The sequence below is a fragment of the Pseudorca crassidens genome, chromosome 20 (genome assembly GCF_039906515.1).
Source record: "Pseudorca crassidens isolate mPseCra1 chromosome 20, mPseCra1.hap1, whole genome shotgun sequence".
Taxonomy (NCBI): domain Eukaryota; kingdom Metazoa; phylum Chordata; class Mammalia; order Artiodactyla; family Delphinidae; genus Pseudorca; species Pseudorca crassidens.
The window spans coordinates 7,799,307-7,818,289 of record NC_090315.1 but is presented as its reverse complement, the minus strand read 5'-3'; the positions used below and the strand labels follow the sequence as shown (position 1 = coordinate 7,818,289).

General features: G+C 51.1%; 2 protein-coding genes across 6 annotated transcripts in view; one reads left to right on the top strand and one right to left on the bottom strand.

Moving 5' to 3' along the window:
• Positions 1 to 2,895, bottom strand: part of SYT3 (synaptotagmin 3) — a 16,049-nt gene extending 13,154 nt beyond the window's left edge. The window contains exons 1-3 of one of the 4 annotated variants that reach the window (XM_067719067.1): positions 2,807 to 2,895; positions 2,041 to 2,171; positions 434 to 599 (exon numbers count right to left, since the gene is read on the bottom strand). In XM_067719067.1, coding sequence (XP_067575168.1) covers positions 434 to 584 — 151 coding nt within the window. In that variant the 5' untranslated portion in view covers positions 585 to 599; positions 2,041 to 2,171; positions 2,807 to 2,895. Of the gene's footprint in view, positions 1 to 433; positions 605 to 2,040; positions 2,388 to 2,806 lie in introns of those variants that run through there. The other 3 variants (XM_067719069.1, XM_067719070.1, XM_067719068.1) reach the window with 3 other exon arrangements.
• C20H19orf81 (chromosome 20 C19orf81 homolog) overlaps positions 1 to 18,983 on the top strand; it is a 24,862-nt gene extending 5,879 nt beyond the window's left edge. The window contains exons 3-6 of one of the 2 annotated variants that reach the window (XM_067719298.1): positions 16,119 to 16,191; positions 16,295 to 16,415; positions 17,614 to 17,753; positions 18,618 to 18,983. In XM_067719298.1, coding sequence (XP_067575399.1) covers positions 16,119 to 16,191; positions 16,295 to 16,415; positions 17,614 to 17,753; positions 18,618 to 18,813 — 530 coding nt within the window. In that variant the 3' untranslated portion in view covers positions 18,814 to 18,983. The other variant, XR_010939042.1, reaches the window with a different exon arrangement.

Below are 18,983 nucleotides of genomic sequence, written 5' to 3'. Positions count from 1 at the left end.
TTATGATCCCCATTTTCCAGATGAGGAAATCGAGGCACAGAAGAAGCCATTCATTTCGTAAGTGGGGGAGGTGGGATTTGAACCCAGACAAGTCAGACAGACTGACTTAAGAGCCTGAGCTTCTAAGCACTATGTGAAATGCACAAAGACACCTGAAGGGGGTGTGTGGCAGCAGTGGAGTGGTGGTGAGGGAGGGTGGACAGGAGGCCCACAGGGCAAAATCCAAAAGGTCACAGGTCACACGGATCACAGAGCTCCTTATCCTTAGATCAGAGGTTTGGGGGACCAGCAACAGGCAGGATGGAGGCAAGACTATAAGAGGGACCGGCCCCATAAGGAACAGGAAGCTGAGCAGGGCTGTTCTGAATCTATAGTGGAAGCAGGGGGCTATAGTGGAAGCAGGGGGCTGGCCAAGACGGCTGGGGGTGCTGACCTGCATCGGGGCCCCGGGGATAGCCTCTGATTCGCAGGTCGTTGAACTCTTGGCACCTGTCACTGGTGTCGGCATCTCGGACCCGCGCACAGAGGTCCGAGACCAGGATGAGTGCCCGACGGCAGAGGTCATCCTCGTAGTCTCCTGACATGGTGGCCAGCGGGTCCTGTTCTTGGGAGGGGCCGGGCAAGAGTGCAGATGGGGAATGGAATGGGGGAGAGGGGTGGATAAAGGGTGGAAAGAGACAGAAAAAGGATAGGCAAGGGGACAGCGATTGGGAGTGGATGGACAAGGGGATGGAGATTAGGGGAGGATTGGACAAGGGAAAAGAAATTAGGGGCAAATGGACAAGGAGGAGGAGACTGGGAAGGCCAGCCAAGGGGCAGAGATTAAGGATGCATAAATAAAGGGGTGGACAGACAAGGAGACAAAGATTAGGGTTGCACAGATGCAGGGACAGAATTTCGGGAGGGAGAGACAATGGAACAACCACTTCTCATTCGTGCATTCAACAAATATTCACTGAGCACCAACTACGTGAGAGGCACTGTGCCAGCTGCTGCAGATCCAGCAGGGAACAAACCCCACGCGGTCTCCAGCTTCTTGGTGTCACAATGCAATGAGGGGAGACAAAGAGTAAACACATCAACAAACACGCACACAGAAACACATAGCCCTCAGACTGTGAGAAGTGCTCTAAAAGAAATAGTTGGAGGATGTGTCACAAGGGGACCTGGAGGTGGGCAGTCGGGGGAGCTCTCTGAAATCTGAAGGGTGGGATGGAGCCAGCCATGGGCAGTGGGCAGTGGGGCTGGAGTGAGGAAAAGCATTCAAAGCAGCAGGAATAGCGTGAGCAATGGCCCAGGGTGGGACAGGGCTTGGTAGGTCCAGGGAACAGGAAGGTGTAGACAGGGAGAGAGCGGGAGAGAGAGAGAGATGGGTGGGGGTAGCAAGATAAGAGATGATTACGTCTGGTGCTGGCTGGGGAGGGATGGAGATGAAAGATGCAGAGATAAGGGCCAAGTTGAGAGAGGAAGAGGTAAGGGGAGGGGAGACAGAGATAATGGGAAGGGCAAACTGGGGCCCAGAAGAGAGGGACAGGTGAACAGACAGACGGAAAGTTAAGGATCGAGACGTGGGATGGACAAACCTTAAAGAATAAGCTGGTGTGTAATTCATGGGAGTGTGAGAGATGGGTGGACGTAGGGGCAGTGATAAGTGCCAGGAAGGAGCATGGACAGAAATATCTTTGAGAGACAAACAATGGACAAGAGGATGGATGGGGTGCAGAAATAAAGGACAGAAACATAACGGCCAGAGATCACAGATGGACACAAGGATACAGAGAAGGACTGGGCAGACAGACATGGGTGCAGAAGGAAGGTTGGACTGGTAGGGGGGCGCATAAAAGAGAGGGGACCAGGAGAAATAGGTGGCTGTGGGGAGAAGGGGAATTAGCGACACATGGTTTGCAACTAGACATCAGAGATGGACTGGAAGGAGGGTGCTGGGGAAATTAGGGACAGACAGATCAGGGCTCACAGATGGACAGGTGTCGTGGGGTGCTGCAGAAGGCCAGGACTCCGAGACAGGCATATCAGACTCACCTGCGCTTATCCCTGCCGTGTCCTGGATGGCAGCCGAGGCGGCGGCTGGCGGTAGCCCATGGGGGTTGTAGGGTGGACACGGGTCTGCGGGCCTGTCCCTACGAGCCAGGTGGTGGGAGGGGGTGCTGGATCTGGGGGTCGTGGCCGTGAGAAAAAGCTCAGTCCGAGCCGCACATCTTGTCCTACTCGGGCCAGCTGCTCGACCCCAGGCGACCCCCGAGAAGTCCAGCCACCCCTTCCCACCTCCGGGTCCCCAGCTCCGGGGGGGCGGGGGCGGCTTAAAGACTACAATTCCCGGCAGGCCTTGCGCTCGCGTTGCTGCGGCTTCATAGACCAGGCTCTGCAGGGACTGATGGGAATTGAAGTCCTTAATACCTCTCCCGGCTGCGGAGATGGGAATTTTTTTGGAGGTGGGGGGGTTAAGAGATGCCGGGGTCCCAAGGCGCTGCAGGGGAGAGGAATAATGTCTGGGACCTCGAGAAGCCGCGGAGTCCTAAGTCCTTAGGGACCATGGAGTGGGTAAACCATCCCCACGCTCGGGGGATCGGTGGGCGAGGTTGGGGTACACCCAGGTGTTTCAGGACCCCCCCCTTCCAGGGCCACGTGCCCCTCCCCCGGGGCGACCAGCAAACGCTGCAGCACTCCCACTCCCGGGCGGGAGATCCGCTCACCTCTGCACCTACCCCCGCCCCCACGCGCTGTGGCCGCCTCCCGGGATGGGTCTGGGGCGGGGGTTGTGGCAGGGGGAGGGGAGGAGCAGACTCACCCGAAGCTGCCGCCGCCGCCGCCGCCGCTGCCGCCGCCGCCGCAGCCCCGCGCGCCGGCCGAGGTGCCAGCTCGGCTCCTCCCCCCGCCCCTGTCGCAGGTCCGCGGCTCCTCCCCCTGCACCCCCTCCTTCCCCTCGGAACCTGCGGCTTCAAAGCCCAAATAGCGCGGCCGCAGCGAGGAAGAAGGGAGATTTCCCGAGACCGAGGCGTCTGAGACGCAGCGTACTTCCACAGACGAGGATGCAGAGATCTGAGATCATGACCCTCTGCTCCCCCAGGATCCAGGGGTCCTGGACCTCACCCCCTCCTCTCTCAGAGAAGTCAGGGACCCCAGTCATCTCTTCCCCCAGGACCCAGGGTACTGAGCTTCCAACTCCCTCCATTCTCAGATCCAGGAATCCACCCCTTCTGTTCCCTCCTCCCTTGGGGACCCAGGAGTCCCAACTCCCCAGCCGCCTTCTCCGCAGGACCCAGGACTTGCAGTCCTCCCAGCCGAGGAACTCTGAGGGATGGTGGTGGGCGGGGGAGGCAGAGCCTCAGAATCAGCGGTCCTGAGTCCCAGCCCGATGTGGGGGTAGAAGCAAGGACCTGGATTTCGGTCCTTCCCGGGCCGGCTCCTGAGTAGATTCTCAGATACTTGCTGAGCGTCTACTGAGCGCCAGGCACTGCTTTTGTGACCTTGCACTCTGCTCTGAGTTCGTTTCCTCATCAACAAAATATAGACAATAAACCTGTTTCCTAAGGGACCCAGAGGTTTGAAAAACCAGTCAATATAGAGGGAGAGCATTGACACCAAGTAGGTGCTTAATGAATACTTTTTAACAACAGCAAGTATACCTTTACCGGTGTAGTAATAGCAGCGAATGACAATTGCCACTGTGATCTGGGCACTGGGCTAAGTGCTTTGAAAGCATTCTCTGAGTTAATCTTCACTTTGGCCCTCTGAGATGGGGGGAGTTATGTTATTCCCATTTCACAGAAGATACAACTGAGGCCCACGGAGGTTAAATCCCTTGAAGAGGATCCAGAGCTACCTGGTCTCAGTGGCAGCCGGTAGGGGTGACTTGAAGCCCCCTCACCACCCCCAGTCTTCCTCAGTGCTGCCCCCTGCCTCCCAGTGACACCCATATAAATATAATCTCTAAGTAAAAAATTGCTGCTTCTTCTGCAAACACTTTAAGAGGAGTCCCCTAGGCGCCCCCCCTTTAATTAGATAATCTGCCCAACTGCTGCCTATGTATACACGTTGCAGTCACCATCATACTTCTGAATGCCCCAGAAATGCCTCCGGGTTCACTCTGAATCCTATCCTCAGTGCTTCTTGTATTCTCCCGGATGGACCTACATTTGCACCCAGGGGAGCTTGCATGGGGGTGGTGGTGCACCCACAGATATGTGCACACAAGAGCAGGCACCCCAAATACCACTCTCACAGCCAGACCTCCGCCCAGGGTCCACAGGCAGCTGTGTTCCACAGGGAGAGGCACACAGAAGGAGTATGCAGCAATGCACACTTTCAGAGATGTGCACACAGACGGGCTTGCCAGACTCCCACGACATGTTCCCAAAGAGGCACTTGGGTGTCAAGGAATAGCTGTAGTGCACTGGTTGTGTGTGTGACTTTGGAAGTGGGGTACCTGCGTTCAAATCCCAGCTCTTTCATCATTTGTGGCCTTGGGTGAATAACTTACATTCTTGGTGCCTCAGTTTCCCCATCTGTAAATGAGGGTAATCTTTTTTTTTTCTAATTTCTTTTTATTGGGAGGGTAATCTTTTTTTGAAACCCACCTCATTAAGTTATTTCGAGGATTGAATTCAATTCACCAGAGGTGCTTAGAGAAAATGGTTAATGTTTACTGTTGTCATAATTAGTAATTACATGCATTTGCTCATGGACCCCTTCACTGCATTTTACAAGTGAGGAAATTGAGGCTCAGAGAGGGGAAGTGCTCTGCCCAAGGTCACACAGCAGGGAGGTGTCAGAGTTGAGATTCAAAGCCATGTGGTCTGACTCTAGACTCCTTGAGTTCAGCCACTACGTCGTTTGCATATAGGAAGTTTGAGGACCTTGCCTGTCATCACCACCAGGGGTGTAGACGAGCCCGGAGCACTGGACAGGGAACCAGGAGACAGAGACATTCGTTCAATTCAATCCATGCACCCAATTTGATAGATACTTACTGAGCATCTACTGACTGCCAGGCACTGTTCTAGGCACCAAGGATTTGGCTGGGAACAAAGCAGACAAAAATCCCAGCCTTGGGAGGACTCACGGTCTAGTGGTGGAGACAGGTGGTCATTAAATAACTCCATATGGGTATCAATGTTAGGAAGGAAAGTCCAGGGTGCTGTGTGTCTGGGAAGGAGGTCAATGGAAGGCTTCTCTGAGCAAGTGACATTTGAGTTGCCATAATCCAGGTGAAGATGGGGGAGGGGAGAGGACTGCTCCAGGGAGAGGGAACAGTCCACGCAAAGCCTGGGGTAGGAGCGAGTTTGGCACATGGAGGAGGACTGATGAGCACATAAGCTCCATGGGGGTAGCACTTGTGTTTACTGCTGTGTCCCCGCTGCCTGACATGGTGCCTGGCACACAGTAGGCACTCAATAAGTATTGGTTGGTTGAATGAATGAACGAGTGGACGGATAGATGGAGAAGTGTATGTATGTATGCATGAGTTGGATGGGTGGATGGATGGATGAGCGGATGATAGCTGAATGAGTGGATGAGTGGATCGTTGGTGGGATGCATGCATGCATCCGTGCAGGAGCGAACGGATGAGTTTGCAAAGTACCTACAGATTCACACACAAATGTGCTGCAAACAAACGCAGACACACACCCAGAGACACGCACATTGTGTGTAAACACAGATTCACCTGTTCTCCTGGTGCTCCCCTGGGAGAACAAACACCAAGAACAGAGGTGGACCAAGCTGGCCACGGCCCGTGTGGTTGAGGATGCAGGGAGGCAAACCCTCTAACCTGAGCTACAAGCAGCACCCCCCCCCGCCCCCCACTGCGGCGCTGACATAATTTCTGGAATAGAGGGAAAATGCTGATTCAGGGATTTGTGTCCCGGGCTGCATGCCAGGCCAGGGGGTGGGACAGGGATGACCCAAGAGAGTTGGGGTGAGTGGCAGAGGGAGGCAGGTGGGGCGAAGGCAGAAAGACTGGGAAGGAGGTAGAGAGATAGAGAGAAACAGATGGCAAAATAAAGTGATGGACACAGAGACACACACACACACAGACAGAGACAGAGATAGAGACATGCAGAAAGGCATAGAGACACAGAGAATGAGAGACAAAGTCAGAGGCACGTGATATAGAAATTCAAATTCAGACACACAGAGAGATGAAGAAGGGTTCCAGAGACAGGTAGAGAGAGGGAGAAAAATAATGGAGACACAGAGAGATGGGAACTTAAAGGACCAAGACACCAGAGGGAAAAAGAGAGAGAGAGCCACATGCACACACACACACACATACACACACACACACATACACACACACACACATACACACACACAGATGCAGAGAGAGAGAGAGAGAGAGAGAGAGAGAGAGAGAGACAAAGACACCCAAGGAAGGAAGAAGAGAGGTCCAGAAGAGGCAGCTAATGCTGGTCACAGAGATAAAGAACTCTGGAAAGGGAGCAAACTGCAACTGAGTGCCTCCTGTGTGCCTGGCTCACATGCGGGGACTTTGCTGTATCTTGCTTTATTTAAGCACCATTAGCCCTTCAAGGCAGCATTACTGGTAAGAGATGAGGAAACCAAGGCTCAGAGAGGGAAAGACATTTGCCCAAGTTTGCACAGCCCGGCCATGGCGTTTGATGCTAGCCTGTTTGACTCCAGAGTCCATATTCTCTTCTTCATCCTATGTTACCTCATGCAGACCAAGAGACACAGGGCAGTGGGCTTAGGGGGTACTGAGTGTGAGTCACAGTAATAGAGGGAAATTGTCACTTCTTTATTCATTCAACATACATGTTCCGCACTTTCCTGATGCTGGAGAGCCAGAGATGAGTCAGGGGCCCTTGGTCTGGAGTGGGAGGCAGACACAGACCCAAATTCCTGAGCAAGACAGGCGGAGTGCACAGTGTTCAGAGGTCTGAAAAAAAAAAAAAAGAGCAGATAAAGAACATGCAGAGGATGGAGACAGAAAACACAACTGGTAGGAGGAGGAGTCAGAGAAGGCTTCCTGGAGGAGGGGGCACTTGAGCTTCTTATGAAAGGATGAGGGCGTTTGGGCACCAGGAAAAGGGCAGAAGGCAGCATGTGGAGAGTGGAGACAGGAGTGAGGGGTGGGAGGGATTAATTAAATAAAGTAATTATTAAAAGGTGACTGAAGAATGTTTGAATGTATGAGGTGAGAGAGGAAGCTGGGACCAGATCATGCAGTTCGGAGCCATGGGAGGGCTGAGAGCAGGGGAGGGGCAGGGTCATCTCCAAGTGCAGAAAGACCCCTCCGAAACCTTGTGGGAGGGGAATGAGGGAGGAGAGACTGGAGGATGTGAGGGCAAGAAGGAGGCTGGGGCGAGGGTCCAGGAAGGAGAAGACCTTGAAACCTGAGTGGGTGTCGGGCTGTGGGAATGACGAGAAGAAAGAGCAGAGTCAGGAGACAGAAGGGGTAGAGTTTGAAGACTGATGGGCTATAGAGGCTAGGTGTGCCTGTGGTCACGAGGATGAAAGATGTCTCCTGTCCTATGGGGATGGACTTGGCAACTGGAAGTGAAGGACAGCCTGATGGGAGAGAAAAAGACATAAGGATATGCCAACAGGGAGTCAGGGCCACAGAGGAACTGGGTCTGGAAATTAGTCCATTTAAGTCTGGACTGTTGTAATTGCTGATGACAGAAACGCAAATAACCTGGCATAAGAGGGAATTAACTGGGTGGATGAGGGCTTGAGGGACAGCTAGATCTAGGTGTCCTCAATCGTCTTCAGGAATCTGTCTGCATCTTTGGTTTCTGCTTTCCTCGTGTTGTCTTTGCTTTCAGGCAGGCTCTCTCCCCATGTGGCGATGTGATGGTCCCCAGCAGCTCCAACCTAGGCTCCGACCGGCCTGGCAACCTCATTGGAAAAAGAAAGATCCCCTTTGGTAACAGGTCCGGCAAAAGTCCAAGGGTTGAATCTGTATCCTACGTTGATTTTTAAGCTCATCCCTGAACAAATGACTCAGAAAATCAAGGTGCTACTGCCTAACAAGCAGGGAGTCAATGTTTATCAAGCAGGAATAATTGACAGTTAAGGCAGAGACCAGATGAATTCGAGAGAAGACTAGAGATACGGGTAACAGAGACAGACTGGGAAGATAGACAAAGTAACTGAAAAAGTCTGCGCTCCTCTCCCATGGTTCCTGCTGAGAGCTCTGCAGACACAAAGAAGGGATGCCCAGTGGGCACCTCTGTGGCTAAACTCCTTCACTCCTCCCCTTGGGGGCAGGAGCCCCCAGCCCCTCCCCCATCCACTGGAGGTACCATGGCAACCAGGCCCCCTGCTCACCGTTCCCTCCCCCATATGGAACCCAGTTTCTGTTTGAATCTCACCTGTACCTAACCAGTTCCTGTGTGAAACACGAATGAGTGGAGGGCAAGTGGGAACAGAAAAGGGATGACAGAGGGAGGGAAGCCAAGGAGCCCAGTAGAGGCAGCCGTGAGAGAAGAGAGATGGGGAGAGAGGTAGGGAGACAGAGAGGGGGTGATAGGGTTAGAGAGAGGCAGAAAACTATGAAGAGAGAGAGGGACGGGGGGCTGGGGAGATGTTGGGGAAACTGATGGAGGAGACTGGGGAGATGGAACAAGGGAAGGGGAGAGATGTGGGGAGAAAGGACAGAGAAATCAAGGGAAAGACTGGAGGAGAGACGGGGAGAGAGGGAGGGAGGGAGTGGGGCAGAGAGAGGGGTGGGGGAAGAAACTCGAGGAGACTGGGAGACATGGAGGAGGAGGCAGGAAAGTGGGAAAGAAATAATTGGGGCACACAGGGACTCCCAGAGGTTAAGGGAAACTGGATTTCCATGTGGTCTCAGCCTTCCATTTTTTTTTCCCCCGGGGCTTCAAAGACAAGAAGGAGGAAGCAGCAGCGGGGAGAAGGAGCTGGGGTGGGTGACCCGGTCAGAGCTCTTCTTCCCATCCTCCTGAGACAACCCCTACCACCTTCTCAGGATGCAACACGAGGTGGAGCCCCTCTGCTCCTCCACCATGGGCAACCCCAGCATGCACAGGGAGGCAGGTACCGAATCGTGTCTGCTTGTGTGTTTGTATCCAAGTGTGGGGTTGGGCGGGTGGGGTCCTTCCTATGAGCACTGTGTCACAGCCCTGGCTTTCAGTGTGACCTTAAGTGAGTCACTGGCCTTACAAAGAAAGAGCTACCCCAAATTCTTATGTCTACCAGATTCCTGAGCAGTACCCTTTAGACCTCAAACTACATTTCCCATGAGGCCTTTCAATTCCCTGACCAATGTTCTGGACCCAGAACTACATTTCCCATGAATCTCTGGGGCCGTAACAACTCTTCTGAGGCCATTATCCCCCATAGACTCCCTACCCTGGTCCCTCACACTCTCGTTGTCTCCCACACTGACCTCAACATCTTCTCCCAAAGCCACTCTTCCTCCCTGCTTCCCATGTTTGAATGGTGCTACTGCCAACCCAGTCTAGACGCCCGGCATTGTTCCCCCACTCCCATTACCTCCACAGCCATCAGTCCCAGCCCCATGTTCCTGCTTACTCTCTCTGCCCTGTCCCTACTTCTCTTTTCCCACAGCCCCAGCTCAGGCCTTGTCCTCTTCCATTGGACCCTTTGTCCACGTAACTCCCTGGTCTCCAGTTTCTCCCCTCCAGCCCATCCCCCACATAGCTCCAGAGGAGCCTTTCTGACACCCAGCACTAACCCTGTCTCTCCCTTGCTCACAGCTCTTCCACGTTGCCCATCACTCCCAGGAGAGAGTCTTAGCCCCTCAAGCTTTTGTTTGAGGCCCTGTGTGGCCTGACGCTAGCTGACAGGCTCACCTTCCAGGGTTCCCTCCTTCTACTCTACTTTGGCACAGCTCATTCATTCATTCACTCGTACGACATTTCTCAAGTAATATCTTGGTGAGGATTTATTTGGCTAGCAGGTGATAGAAAATTGGACTTAATGCAGTATAAAAATAGGAAAGTCATTGTCTCACTCAAAGAGAAGCCCAGAGGTGGATCAGGGTTTGTGTTTGGTTGGGTCAGCAGCTCAGTGAATGTCACTGAGAAGCCAGTTTCTATGTCCCTGCTTTTTGGTCTGGGATATAACCCCTTTGCACACCAGCTTGCATACCTCATGGTTACAAAATGGCTGCCACAGTTTCAGGCATCACTTCCAGAGGTCTTCACTTTAAGAACCCCAAATAAACTCTCCTCACATCTCATTGGCCAGCACTAAGTCATCCACTCACTCTTGTCTCAATCCCTGGCAAAAGGAACGAGATTAGCATGATTACTTTAGTCAGTGGGGCTACGCATCAGGTGGGAGAAACTTTTTAAAAAACCTATACCTAATCCTACTTCAGGTCCCAATTAACCAGAATCTCTAGTTCTGGGGGACCTAGCAACTATAGTTTTGTTTTGTTTTTTAATTAATTAATTTATTTTTACATCTTTGTTGGAGTATAATTGCTTTACAATGGTGTGTTAGTTTCTGCTTTATAACAAAGTGAATCAGTTATACATATACATATGTTCCCATATCTCTTCCCTCTTGCGTCTCCCTCCCTCCCACCCTCCCTCTCCCACCCCTCCAGGCGGTCACAAAGCACCGAGCTGATCTCCCTGTGCTATGCGGTTGCTTCCCACTAGCTATCTACCTTACGTTTGGTAGTGTATATATGTCCATGCCTCTCTCTCGCTTTGTCGCAGCTTACCCTTCCCGCTCCCCATATCCTCAAGTCCGTTCTCCAGTAGGTCTGCGTCTTTATTCCTGTCTTACCCCTGGGTTCTTCATGACATTTTTTTTCTTAAATTCCATATATATGTGTTAGCATACGGTATTTGTCTTTCTCTTTCTGACTTACTTCACTCTGTATGACAGACTCTAGGTCTATCCACCTCATTACAAATAGCTCAATTTCGTTTCTTTTTATGGCTGAGTAATATTCCATTGTATATATGTGCCACACCTTCTTTATCCATTCATCCGATGATGGACACCCAGGTTGTTTCCATCTCCTGGCTATTGTAAATAGAGCTGCAATGAACATCTTGGTACATGACTCTTTTCGAATTATGGTTTTCTCAGGGTATATGCCCAGTAGTGGGACTGCTGGGTCGTATGGTAATTCTATTTGTAGTTTTTTAAGGAACCTCCATACTGTTCTCCACAGTGGCTGTACCAATTCACATTCCCACCAGCAGTGCAAGAGTGTTCCCTTTTCTCCACACCCTCTCCAGCATTTATTGTTTCTAGATTTTTTGATGATGGCCATTCTGACTGGTGTGAGATGATATCTCACTGTAGTTTTGATTTGCATTGCTCTAATGATTAGTGATGTTGAGCATCCTTTCATGTGTTTGTTGGCAGTCTGTATATCTTCTTTGGAGAAATGTCTGTTTAGGTCTTCTGCCCATTTTTGGATTGGGTTGTTTGTTTTTTTGTTATCGAGCTGCATGAGCTGCTTATAAATTTTGGAGATTAATCCTTTGTCAGCAACTATAGTTTTTGAATGCTTGCCAGGTAATTACGATGAGCAGTAAGGGTCAGAAGACATTGCTTTGCACTGGATGGGATATCCCTGAGGATACTGGGGCTTGGTGAGCCTTACCTGGTTGCGTGGGTGGGGAATGGACACTCCTCAAATGGAGGAAGAAGGATGGGAATGGCTGAGTTACACCTTTCTAGGTGTCGGCTATAAGCACCTCTTCTGTGCCAGGTGCTAAGCTAGGCATAGCAAATGCTCTAGTGGCAAAACAGACAGTTTCTCTGTCCTCAGGTCTCTTTTAGTGTCTTTGAAGACCTTTTTCATTTGGAGACGCCCCACCCCACATCATCTCTAACCTAGACGGAGGTACCCATCTGATAAGTATACTTTATGTGTAGCTCCAGAAAAGATGAGTGACATTGAGTTGACCAGTTGGGTCGTATTGCAGATCGATATTTGTTCATTTCAGTTTTGCTGTTTTCTTTGTGGTGTTTTGGAACCAATAACATTTTTAGCTTGTCAGGTTGCAAACTTTGGCTCAGGCCATTAGAAAGCCTGTGGGTCCCAAGTGTTTTGCCTGTAGTAATGAATGAAATGACCCAGCTGGTTCTCATGCAAGGAGGACAGACATGAAACACACTATCTCACAAATAATTAATAACCTACAATTGCAATAAGCACTCCTTAGCCTTGGACCTGAAGAAAATTCTGGGAATATTCTCTTTTGCTTAAAGACCTTAGCACCCACCCCCCGCCCCCACCCCGTGGTCCCTCTGCATAAAACATCTCCTTCTCTGCCATTTCTTTATTTAGCAAACTCCTCCTTTATCCCTTAAGTCTTTTTTTTTCACTATTTTTAAAAATATATCTTTATTGGAGTATAATTGCTTCACAGTACTGTGTTAGTTTCTGTTGTACATCAAAGTGGATCAACCATATGCATACATATGTCCCCATATCCCCTCCCTCTTGAGCCTCCCTCCCATCCTCCCTATCCCACTCCTATCCCTTAAGTCTTGCTGTAGACATCACCTCCTCTAAGGAGCCTTCCCTGATTGCCCCCAGACTGGGCTTCCTCTCCGCCTCGTGACACGTCCATTGTAGCAAGTATTGCCCTTTACAGTGAACACTTACCCCACCAGACTGGAAGCTCTTGGAGGGCAGGCTGGGGTCTCATTAATCTCTTGGTCTGCAGCATTCTCCAAGGCACACAGGAGGCCTTGGAGATGCCTGTTGAAGTTTGAAAGTGTCGTGTTTCCTCAATTATTCAATAAGTATTTATTTTTAAATTTATACCTTTACTAAGTTACACATATACATTGAAACAAATATATTAAAATCACGGTTGTAATTTAGAAATCTTTATTTCTAATGCCACATTTCATGAGAAACAGTTTTATTTACATTTTAAACATACACCTTTGATGCTGCTAGAGTCAGTTTTTTTAGTCATTTCACACACATTTCCAGGGCGTATAATTTTATTTCTAAGTTACTTATGATAGACATTTAAAAGATTTTTTCTATTATGGAAAATTTCAAACATACACAAAAATAGAGACAATGTACATTTTGCTGATCTTGTTTCATCTAAGCAACCCACACATACACACTTTCTGGGGGGACATTCTATAGGACAAATTTGTTTTAAAGAAAATCCCAGACATAATTCCTTTCCACCCATAAATACTTAAGCATGTGTTTCTAACTGCTAAGGATTTTTAGAAAACAGACCTACCATGCCATTAATTCCACCTAACAAATTCACAATTTTTCTTGACTATCATCTCATAACTAGTGCATATTTAAATTTCCCTAATTATTTAAAAATTTTATTTTTCACAGTTGGTTTGTTTTAATTAAGACCCAGAGTTGACATATTGCATTTGATGGTTATATTCCTTCAGTCTTTATTCAATAAATACTTACAGCTAGGTGCCTGGTGCTTTGCTAGACGCCAAGAGCGAAAGACAAGTCCCCGACCTCATGTTGCTCACATTATAATTAGAGACTCATAGAAGTAAATGTAAAATTGCAACTGTGATGAGAGCAAATACATGGTGTCATGAGTTCACGACAGGAACTGTTGACACACTTAGGGAGACTTGATGAGCTAAGTGAGGGGGAAGAGAGTTCCACGCGGAGTCACAGCATGTGTCAAGGTCCTGTGGCAGGAGGGAGCATGGAGAGTTCAAGTCACAGAAGGGCAATGTTTCTGGAATGCAGCAAGTGAGGAGGACGATAGTGTCTGATCAGGCTTGAGACATCAGCAGGGTCTGGTCATGTGTGATCTTGGTCTTAATTTATCCCAATGACAATGAGAAGTCCTGGGAGGGTTTTGAGGAAATGGAAACGGTGATGTGGTCAGATCTACATTTCAAAATGCTTCTGATGGGGTGAATGAATAGGGAGAGAGAGATATATATTGAGAAGTTAGGAAGCTGTTGTCTAGACAATAGTGGGGCGAGAAGCAGCAGACTGGGGGATTGAGAACACAGATTCTGGATCCAGTGCCTAGATTTTTATCCTGATTCTATCACTTGGCCTGTGTGACCTTGGGCAAGTCACTTAAGTTCTCTGTGCTTCCATTTCATCATTTGTTAAACTACACTCACTCAGAAGGCTGTTTTGAAGATTCAGTGGAAAAACACTTTAAAAGGTGCCTGGCTTTTTAAAGGGGGCTGTAAACACGTAGTTATTATTATTGTTAAGTGGACAGATTTGAGAAGGAGATTACTATGTTGGGGGGATGAAAGGGAGGCCAGTATGGCTGGAGAAAAATGATCAGAGAGGTCATCAGAGTGACCACACGCAGGGCAGGTGCTTCTCAAAGGGGATCTTGCTAAAATGCAGACTCTCACCCAATAGGTCTGGGGTGGACCCTGAAATGCTCCCCAGACCACACATTGAGGAATGAGTCCCCATCACAGGGAGGACTTTATGCTGAAGGCAAGAGGAAGCCTCCGGTGGTTTGGAAGCCTCTGGTGGTGCTGAGACGAAAAGGTCACCCTAGCTGCCCTGCCAAAACAGATGGGAGGTGGAAGAACAGGGACCAGAGAGGGGGGCTTACTATGGTACAAGCTGAGCTGTGTTGATGTGCTGAAGCCAAAGACCGCTATAGGAGCATAGCTGGGACACAGCCCTGTGCTGGAGACAGCCTGTCCCAGCTCACAAGAGCCGAGTGGTGAATTTTGCAAGCTGGTTGTGAAAACCATGGGTAGCATAAAATTGGTCAGGGTGAGAGTACTGAGACCATGAAAACAGGCAGATGCTGAGAGAGAGAGAGAGAGGGAGGGAGGGAGGGAGGGAGGGAGGGAGGGAGAGAGAGAGAGAGAGAGGACATTTACCAGCACGCCGCTGAGTTTACTGAATGAGGGAGATAGTAACACATCAATGTCTGAGTAAGAGGTTTTTAGAGACCTGGGCTGAGTTAGGTGACTTGGGGAGGAATCTGGAAAGCAGGCTTTGCTCTGGATCACATGCTGGCAGGAAGCAGAGGCAAGTCCATGACATGAGAGCCATCAGAATGGCACTAACACTGGTTGGGAAAAAAGCAGCATCAGCTCTGAGCCCAGAGGGGAATATTTGGTCTGTTTTGTGGTTTGGGCAGCGTCGAGGTTGTGCTGTGTTGAGACATGACTCCAGAGGGGTCTTCTTTTTATCTTGGCCCATCATGGTCACAGAGTGACCTTGGCTGCTGTTGGAATTCTGTGAAATTCCTTATGTCCAAAGGGAGGTCACCAGGGTCCCTCTGGGAGTGCCAGGCCAGCTCCTGGCTGTCAGGGGTTGCTTTCTGCATTTTTTCAGCTGCTGTAACAAAGAGACCCTCAAACTCAATGGCGTTAAGAAAACAGTTGGTTTCTCTCTCGTGTAAGAGGAGGAAGGTGGTCTGGATGGGTGGGATGTCTCAGCCCCTCGAGAATATAGGGACCCATGGCGCTCCATCATCTCTAGCAAGAATAAAGTTGGCTTATTGCTACATCCACATTCCGGTCCAAGGGAAGGGGCACTGAGTCCAAGCCAAGAAAATTTCTCTTAAGCAAATGACTCCAAAGTTGCACCCCTCACTTCTGCTAACAGTGTTGGCGAGAACTTGGTCATGTGGCCACACCTAGCTGCAAGGGAGGCTGGGAACTGTTGTTTCCAGCTGGATAAAACTTTAGGATTGTAGAGGAAGGGGAAATGGATTATGTGGGACAACTAGCAGTTGGCCATAGAAGAGACCGATGTCGATGGAGGGGTTGTGTAGAAGAGTCCAGATTTGAGAGCTGTTATGAATCAAGTTCCAATCAAGAGGCCAGTTCTGAGAGTGTTGGAAAAACCATATAACTAGATTCAAATGCTGCTGCAGTGAAGAAGCTAAGATGGGGTGATTGGAAACAGGAAGCAAAAAGGAGCACGTCCCTTCCCTTTCCTCCTGGCTTGCGGTCTCCCGCTAGCACCCCCTTTAGGCAGAGCCTAACAGGACCCCAACTGTCCGAGTGGAAATGGGGTTGGTAGAGTCCTTTGGGGCTGAGAGACAACAGCTTAACAACTGGCATAAGAGCTATCCTGGGGGTGGCACGGACAGTCATTTGGTGATGCTATTCAAGTGGAATGACGTGCGAGGAGTGCTCAAGGCAGCTGATACTGGGTTTTCCATCCGCAGGAGCACTTCTTGTGGACCTAGAGACCCTAGAGGAGACGCAGGCTCGGAGCCTGGGCAGACCTGTCAAATCCTCGTGAGTGGTCCCTGGCCCCATGATTTCTGATCTGAGATCCTCTGAGTGCGGTGGCTTGGACCCCTAACTTTGGGAGGTCCCTGTCCGCTGGCTGTCTTCCCAGGAAGCAGTATCTGCGCCAGGTCATTGCAGAATACGAGGCGCTGGACCGAGAGCTCCCGTGCATCCGCAAGTTCCCCATGCCACCTGCTGCCCAGCCCCTCTGTCTGTGCATGGAGACCTCAGTGAGTGTCCCCCCCACCCCCATGATCCCAGGTCCCTGGTGGCATGGTGGGAAGGACACAGGCTCAGAAGTGAGGTGGACAGGGGTTGAATCCAGGCTCTGCAGCTCATCAGCTGTGGGCTTGGCACCAGGATAAGTGGCTGAAAATTGATAGTAAATTTGTCAAAGGGTTCATCATCAAATTTATCACTGCTGATCCCAGAGGGGAGCCCGAGAGGCAGAGAGAGGGGACACTGAGGACAGAGGGAGTCCTGCTAATCCACCTATTATGAAATTCTGTAAAATTTACAGATATCGCAAAAATTCATTTCACAAAGCCCGTTTTTTGACAGATTCAGTGACATGGTTATTCAGTGTACGGATCCTTTGGGCATTCCTGCCTCAGAGGAGGTATCTACTAAGGTCTCACCCATTTGAGAATTAAACAAGGCTCGCCAGGCAGAAGCCTCGGAAGTGTTCCCTCAGCTCATCTGTGTGACTCGACCTCCAACAAGAACAGCAGGGATCGCTGTTCTTGTTTATGGGACGAATCCCCACCCTATTGCTCCGCTTCTTTGTGTTTTTGAACATGAGACACACACACACACACACACACACACACATACACACCCAACATACACATCCAAGGCTTGCCTTCCTGGAGGTGACCAATTTCATGATTTCACTGTGGTTTCGCAGCAATTTTATATGTCATGACATAGGGTATCGCCTTCGACACGGTAATCTCAGACTGAAGACGTGGTTAATGATCAATATATGTTTCTGAATGCAAAATAGATTGACAAGATGTCATATCCTCCTACGAGCCTTATTTTTTGAGAACTGAATAGTTCTTAAAATGCTAATATGACTAAAAAAGGAAAAAATTACGGCTTAGATCCTTGCGGAAATCTTCAAGGGCTGCCCGAGTCTCGCCATCCAACGCAGGTTGCTGGAAAGGTTTTCAGTAGATTGGCAAAGTTGGCCAAATCGGTGAATCGTTCAGTCAGCTCTTCATTGACTTTTGGCAAATCGGTTTGGTGAGAACTGGCTTTTTTTTTGGAGAATGACCTTGAATGGCAGTAGATGCCTTGCTACCTGAAAGATTCCTATCCTCCCCGCTCTGGCAGGTTCTGCAGGTGGGGTCTCGGGTGGGGACTTCTGCACCCGGACTGAACTCCGAGTGTCACTGACGGAGGTTCTCTCTCCGACATCCCCAGCCCGAAGAGGACCTTACCCACCTGGAGGTGCTGGAGGCGCTGGAGGCCGAGTTACCCGGGGCCATGGAGAGCGGGCGTGTGAGGAGCATCCGCTTTGAGAACGTGAACGTCATCTGTGGGACTGCTGGGCGCCGGGACCGGTGAGTCCTTGGCGGGGGCAGGGCCTGGAGCGGCCGGGAGGGGCAGGACCGCAACTGGCAGGACCGCGGTGAACGCGATGGGGGAGCCGGGAGGGGAGTGAAGGCAGTGAGAGGTGGGGCGGGGCGGGGCGGAGGCTCTGAGTGGCCGGGAGCTAATAGGAGATGTGGGCCAACAGTAAGCTCCGTGAGGGGCGGGGCGGAGAAGTGAGGGCAGTGAGGGGGCGGGGCCAGGAGCGCCCGGAGAATGGCGTGGTTGGTATAAGGATCCAGACCCCGCAGAGAGTGAGAGCCGAGAAGGGGCTAAGGCGAGAGTGGGCGCAGTGAAGGGGCAGGGGCAGGTGAGATCGGAAAAGAAGGTGGGATTTGGAGTGAGGAACCGGACTTTCAGTGACCCAGGTGGTGACGGGGATGCGCAAGACCGAGGTGTGTGGTCGGAGCATGGGAAACAGCTCTGAGCGGGAGCGTAGCCGGGACTGAGCACTTTGCAGGCGCGGGGCCAGAGTGATCGGTGGGCCTGGAGGTCTAGTTGGGCGCGGGGCCGGGCCTGAAAGCCACACTGAGGGGGCGGGACCTGGAGTTGCTGGATGAGGATAGGGCCCTGGAGCGGCGGTTTAAAAAGATGGAGCCTCGACAGAGCCAGGCTGAGAGAGAAGACGGGACCTAGACTGACCCAGGTGAGGGTAGAAGTACAGATTGACCTCGGCGAGAGTGCAGGGTTGGAGAGTTTAGGGATGTAGTGACGGGTTGAGGGACTGGAGTTGGTAAACGAACAGGGACCAGGCAGGGACTCTGGGACAATCAAGGCCAGCGATTCCCCTTCCGTCTCCGCCCCGCCCCTCTCCTCTTGGCCTTGCCCCCTTGCAGGTGGCTCATCACGGTCACGGACTTCCAGACTCGCTCGCGCCTACTGCGCTCGGGGCTCCGCCTCCGCGGGCTCCACCACCTTCTCGTGCGCAACGACGAACTGCTGCTGGGCGATTACCGCCTGCACCTGCGCCGCTCCCTGGTCCGACGGCGCATGCTCGAGGCTCTGGGGGCGGAGCCGACCGAGGAAGTCTGACGTTTTGGGGGCGGGCCCCGGCTGCGCCTGCGCACCGCCCAGCGGGCTCGGGCGACCCACCCGGAATCCCGAAGGAAAGGGGCGTTGCCTTCCCAGGAAGGAGGCGGGGTCGGCTCGAGGGGGTGGATACTGTGAGTTTAATTATAAAGAATGACCTGGTACAAAAGCCA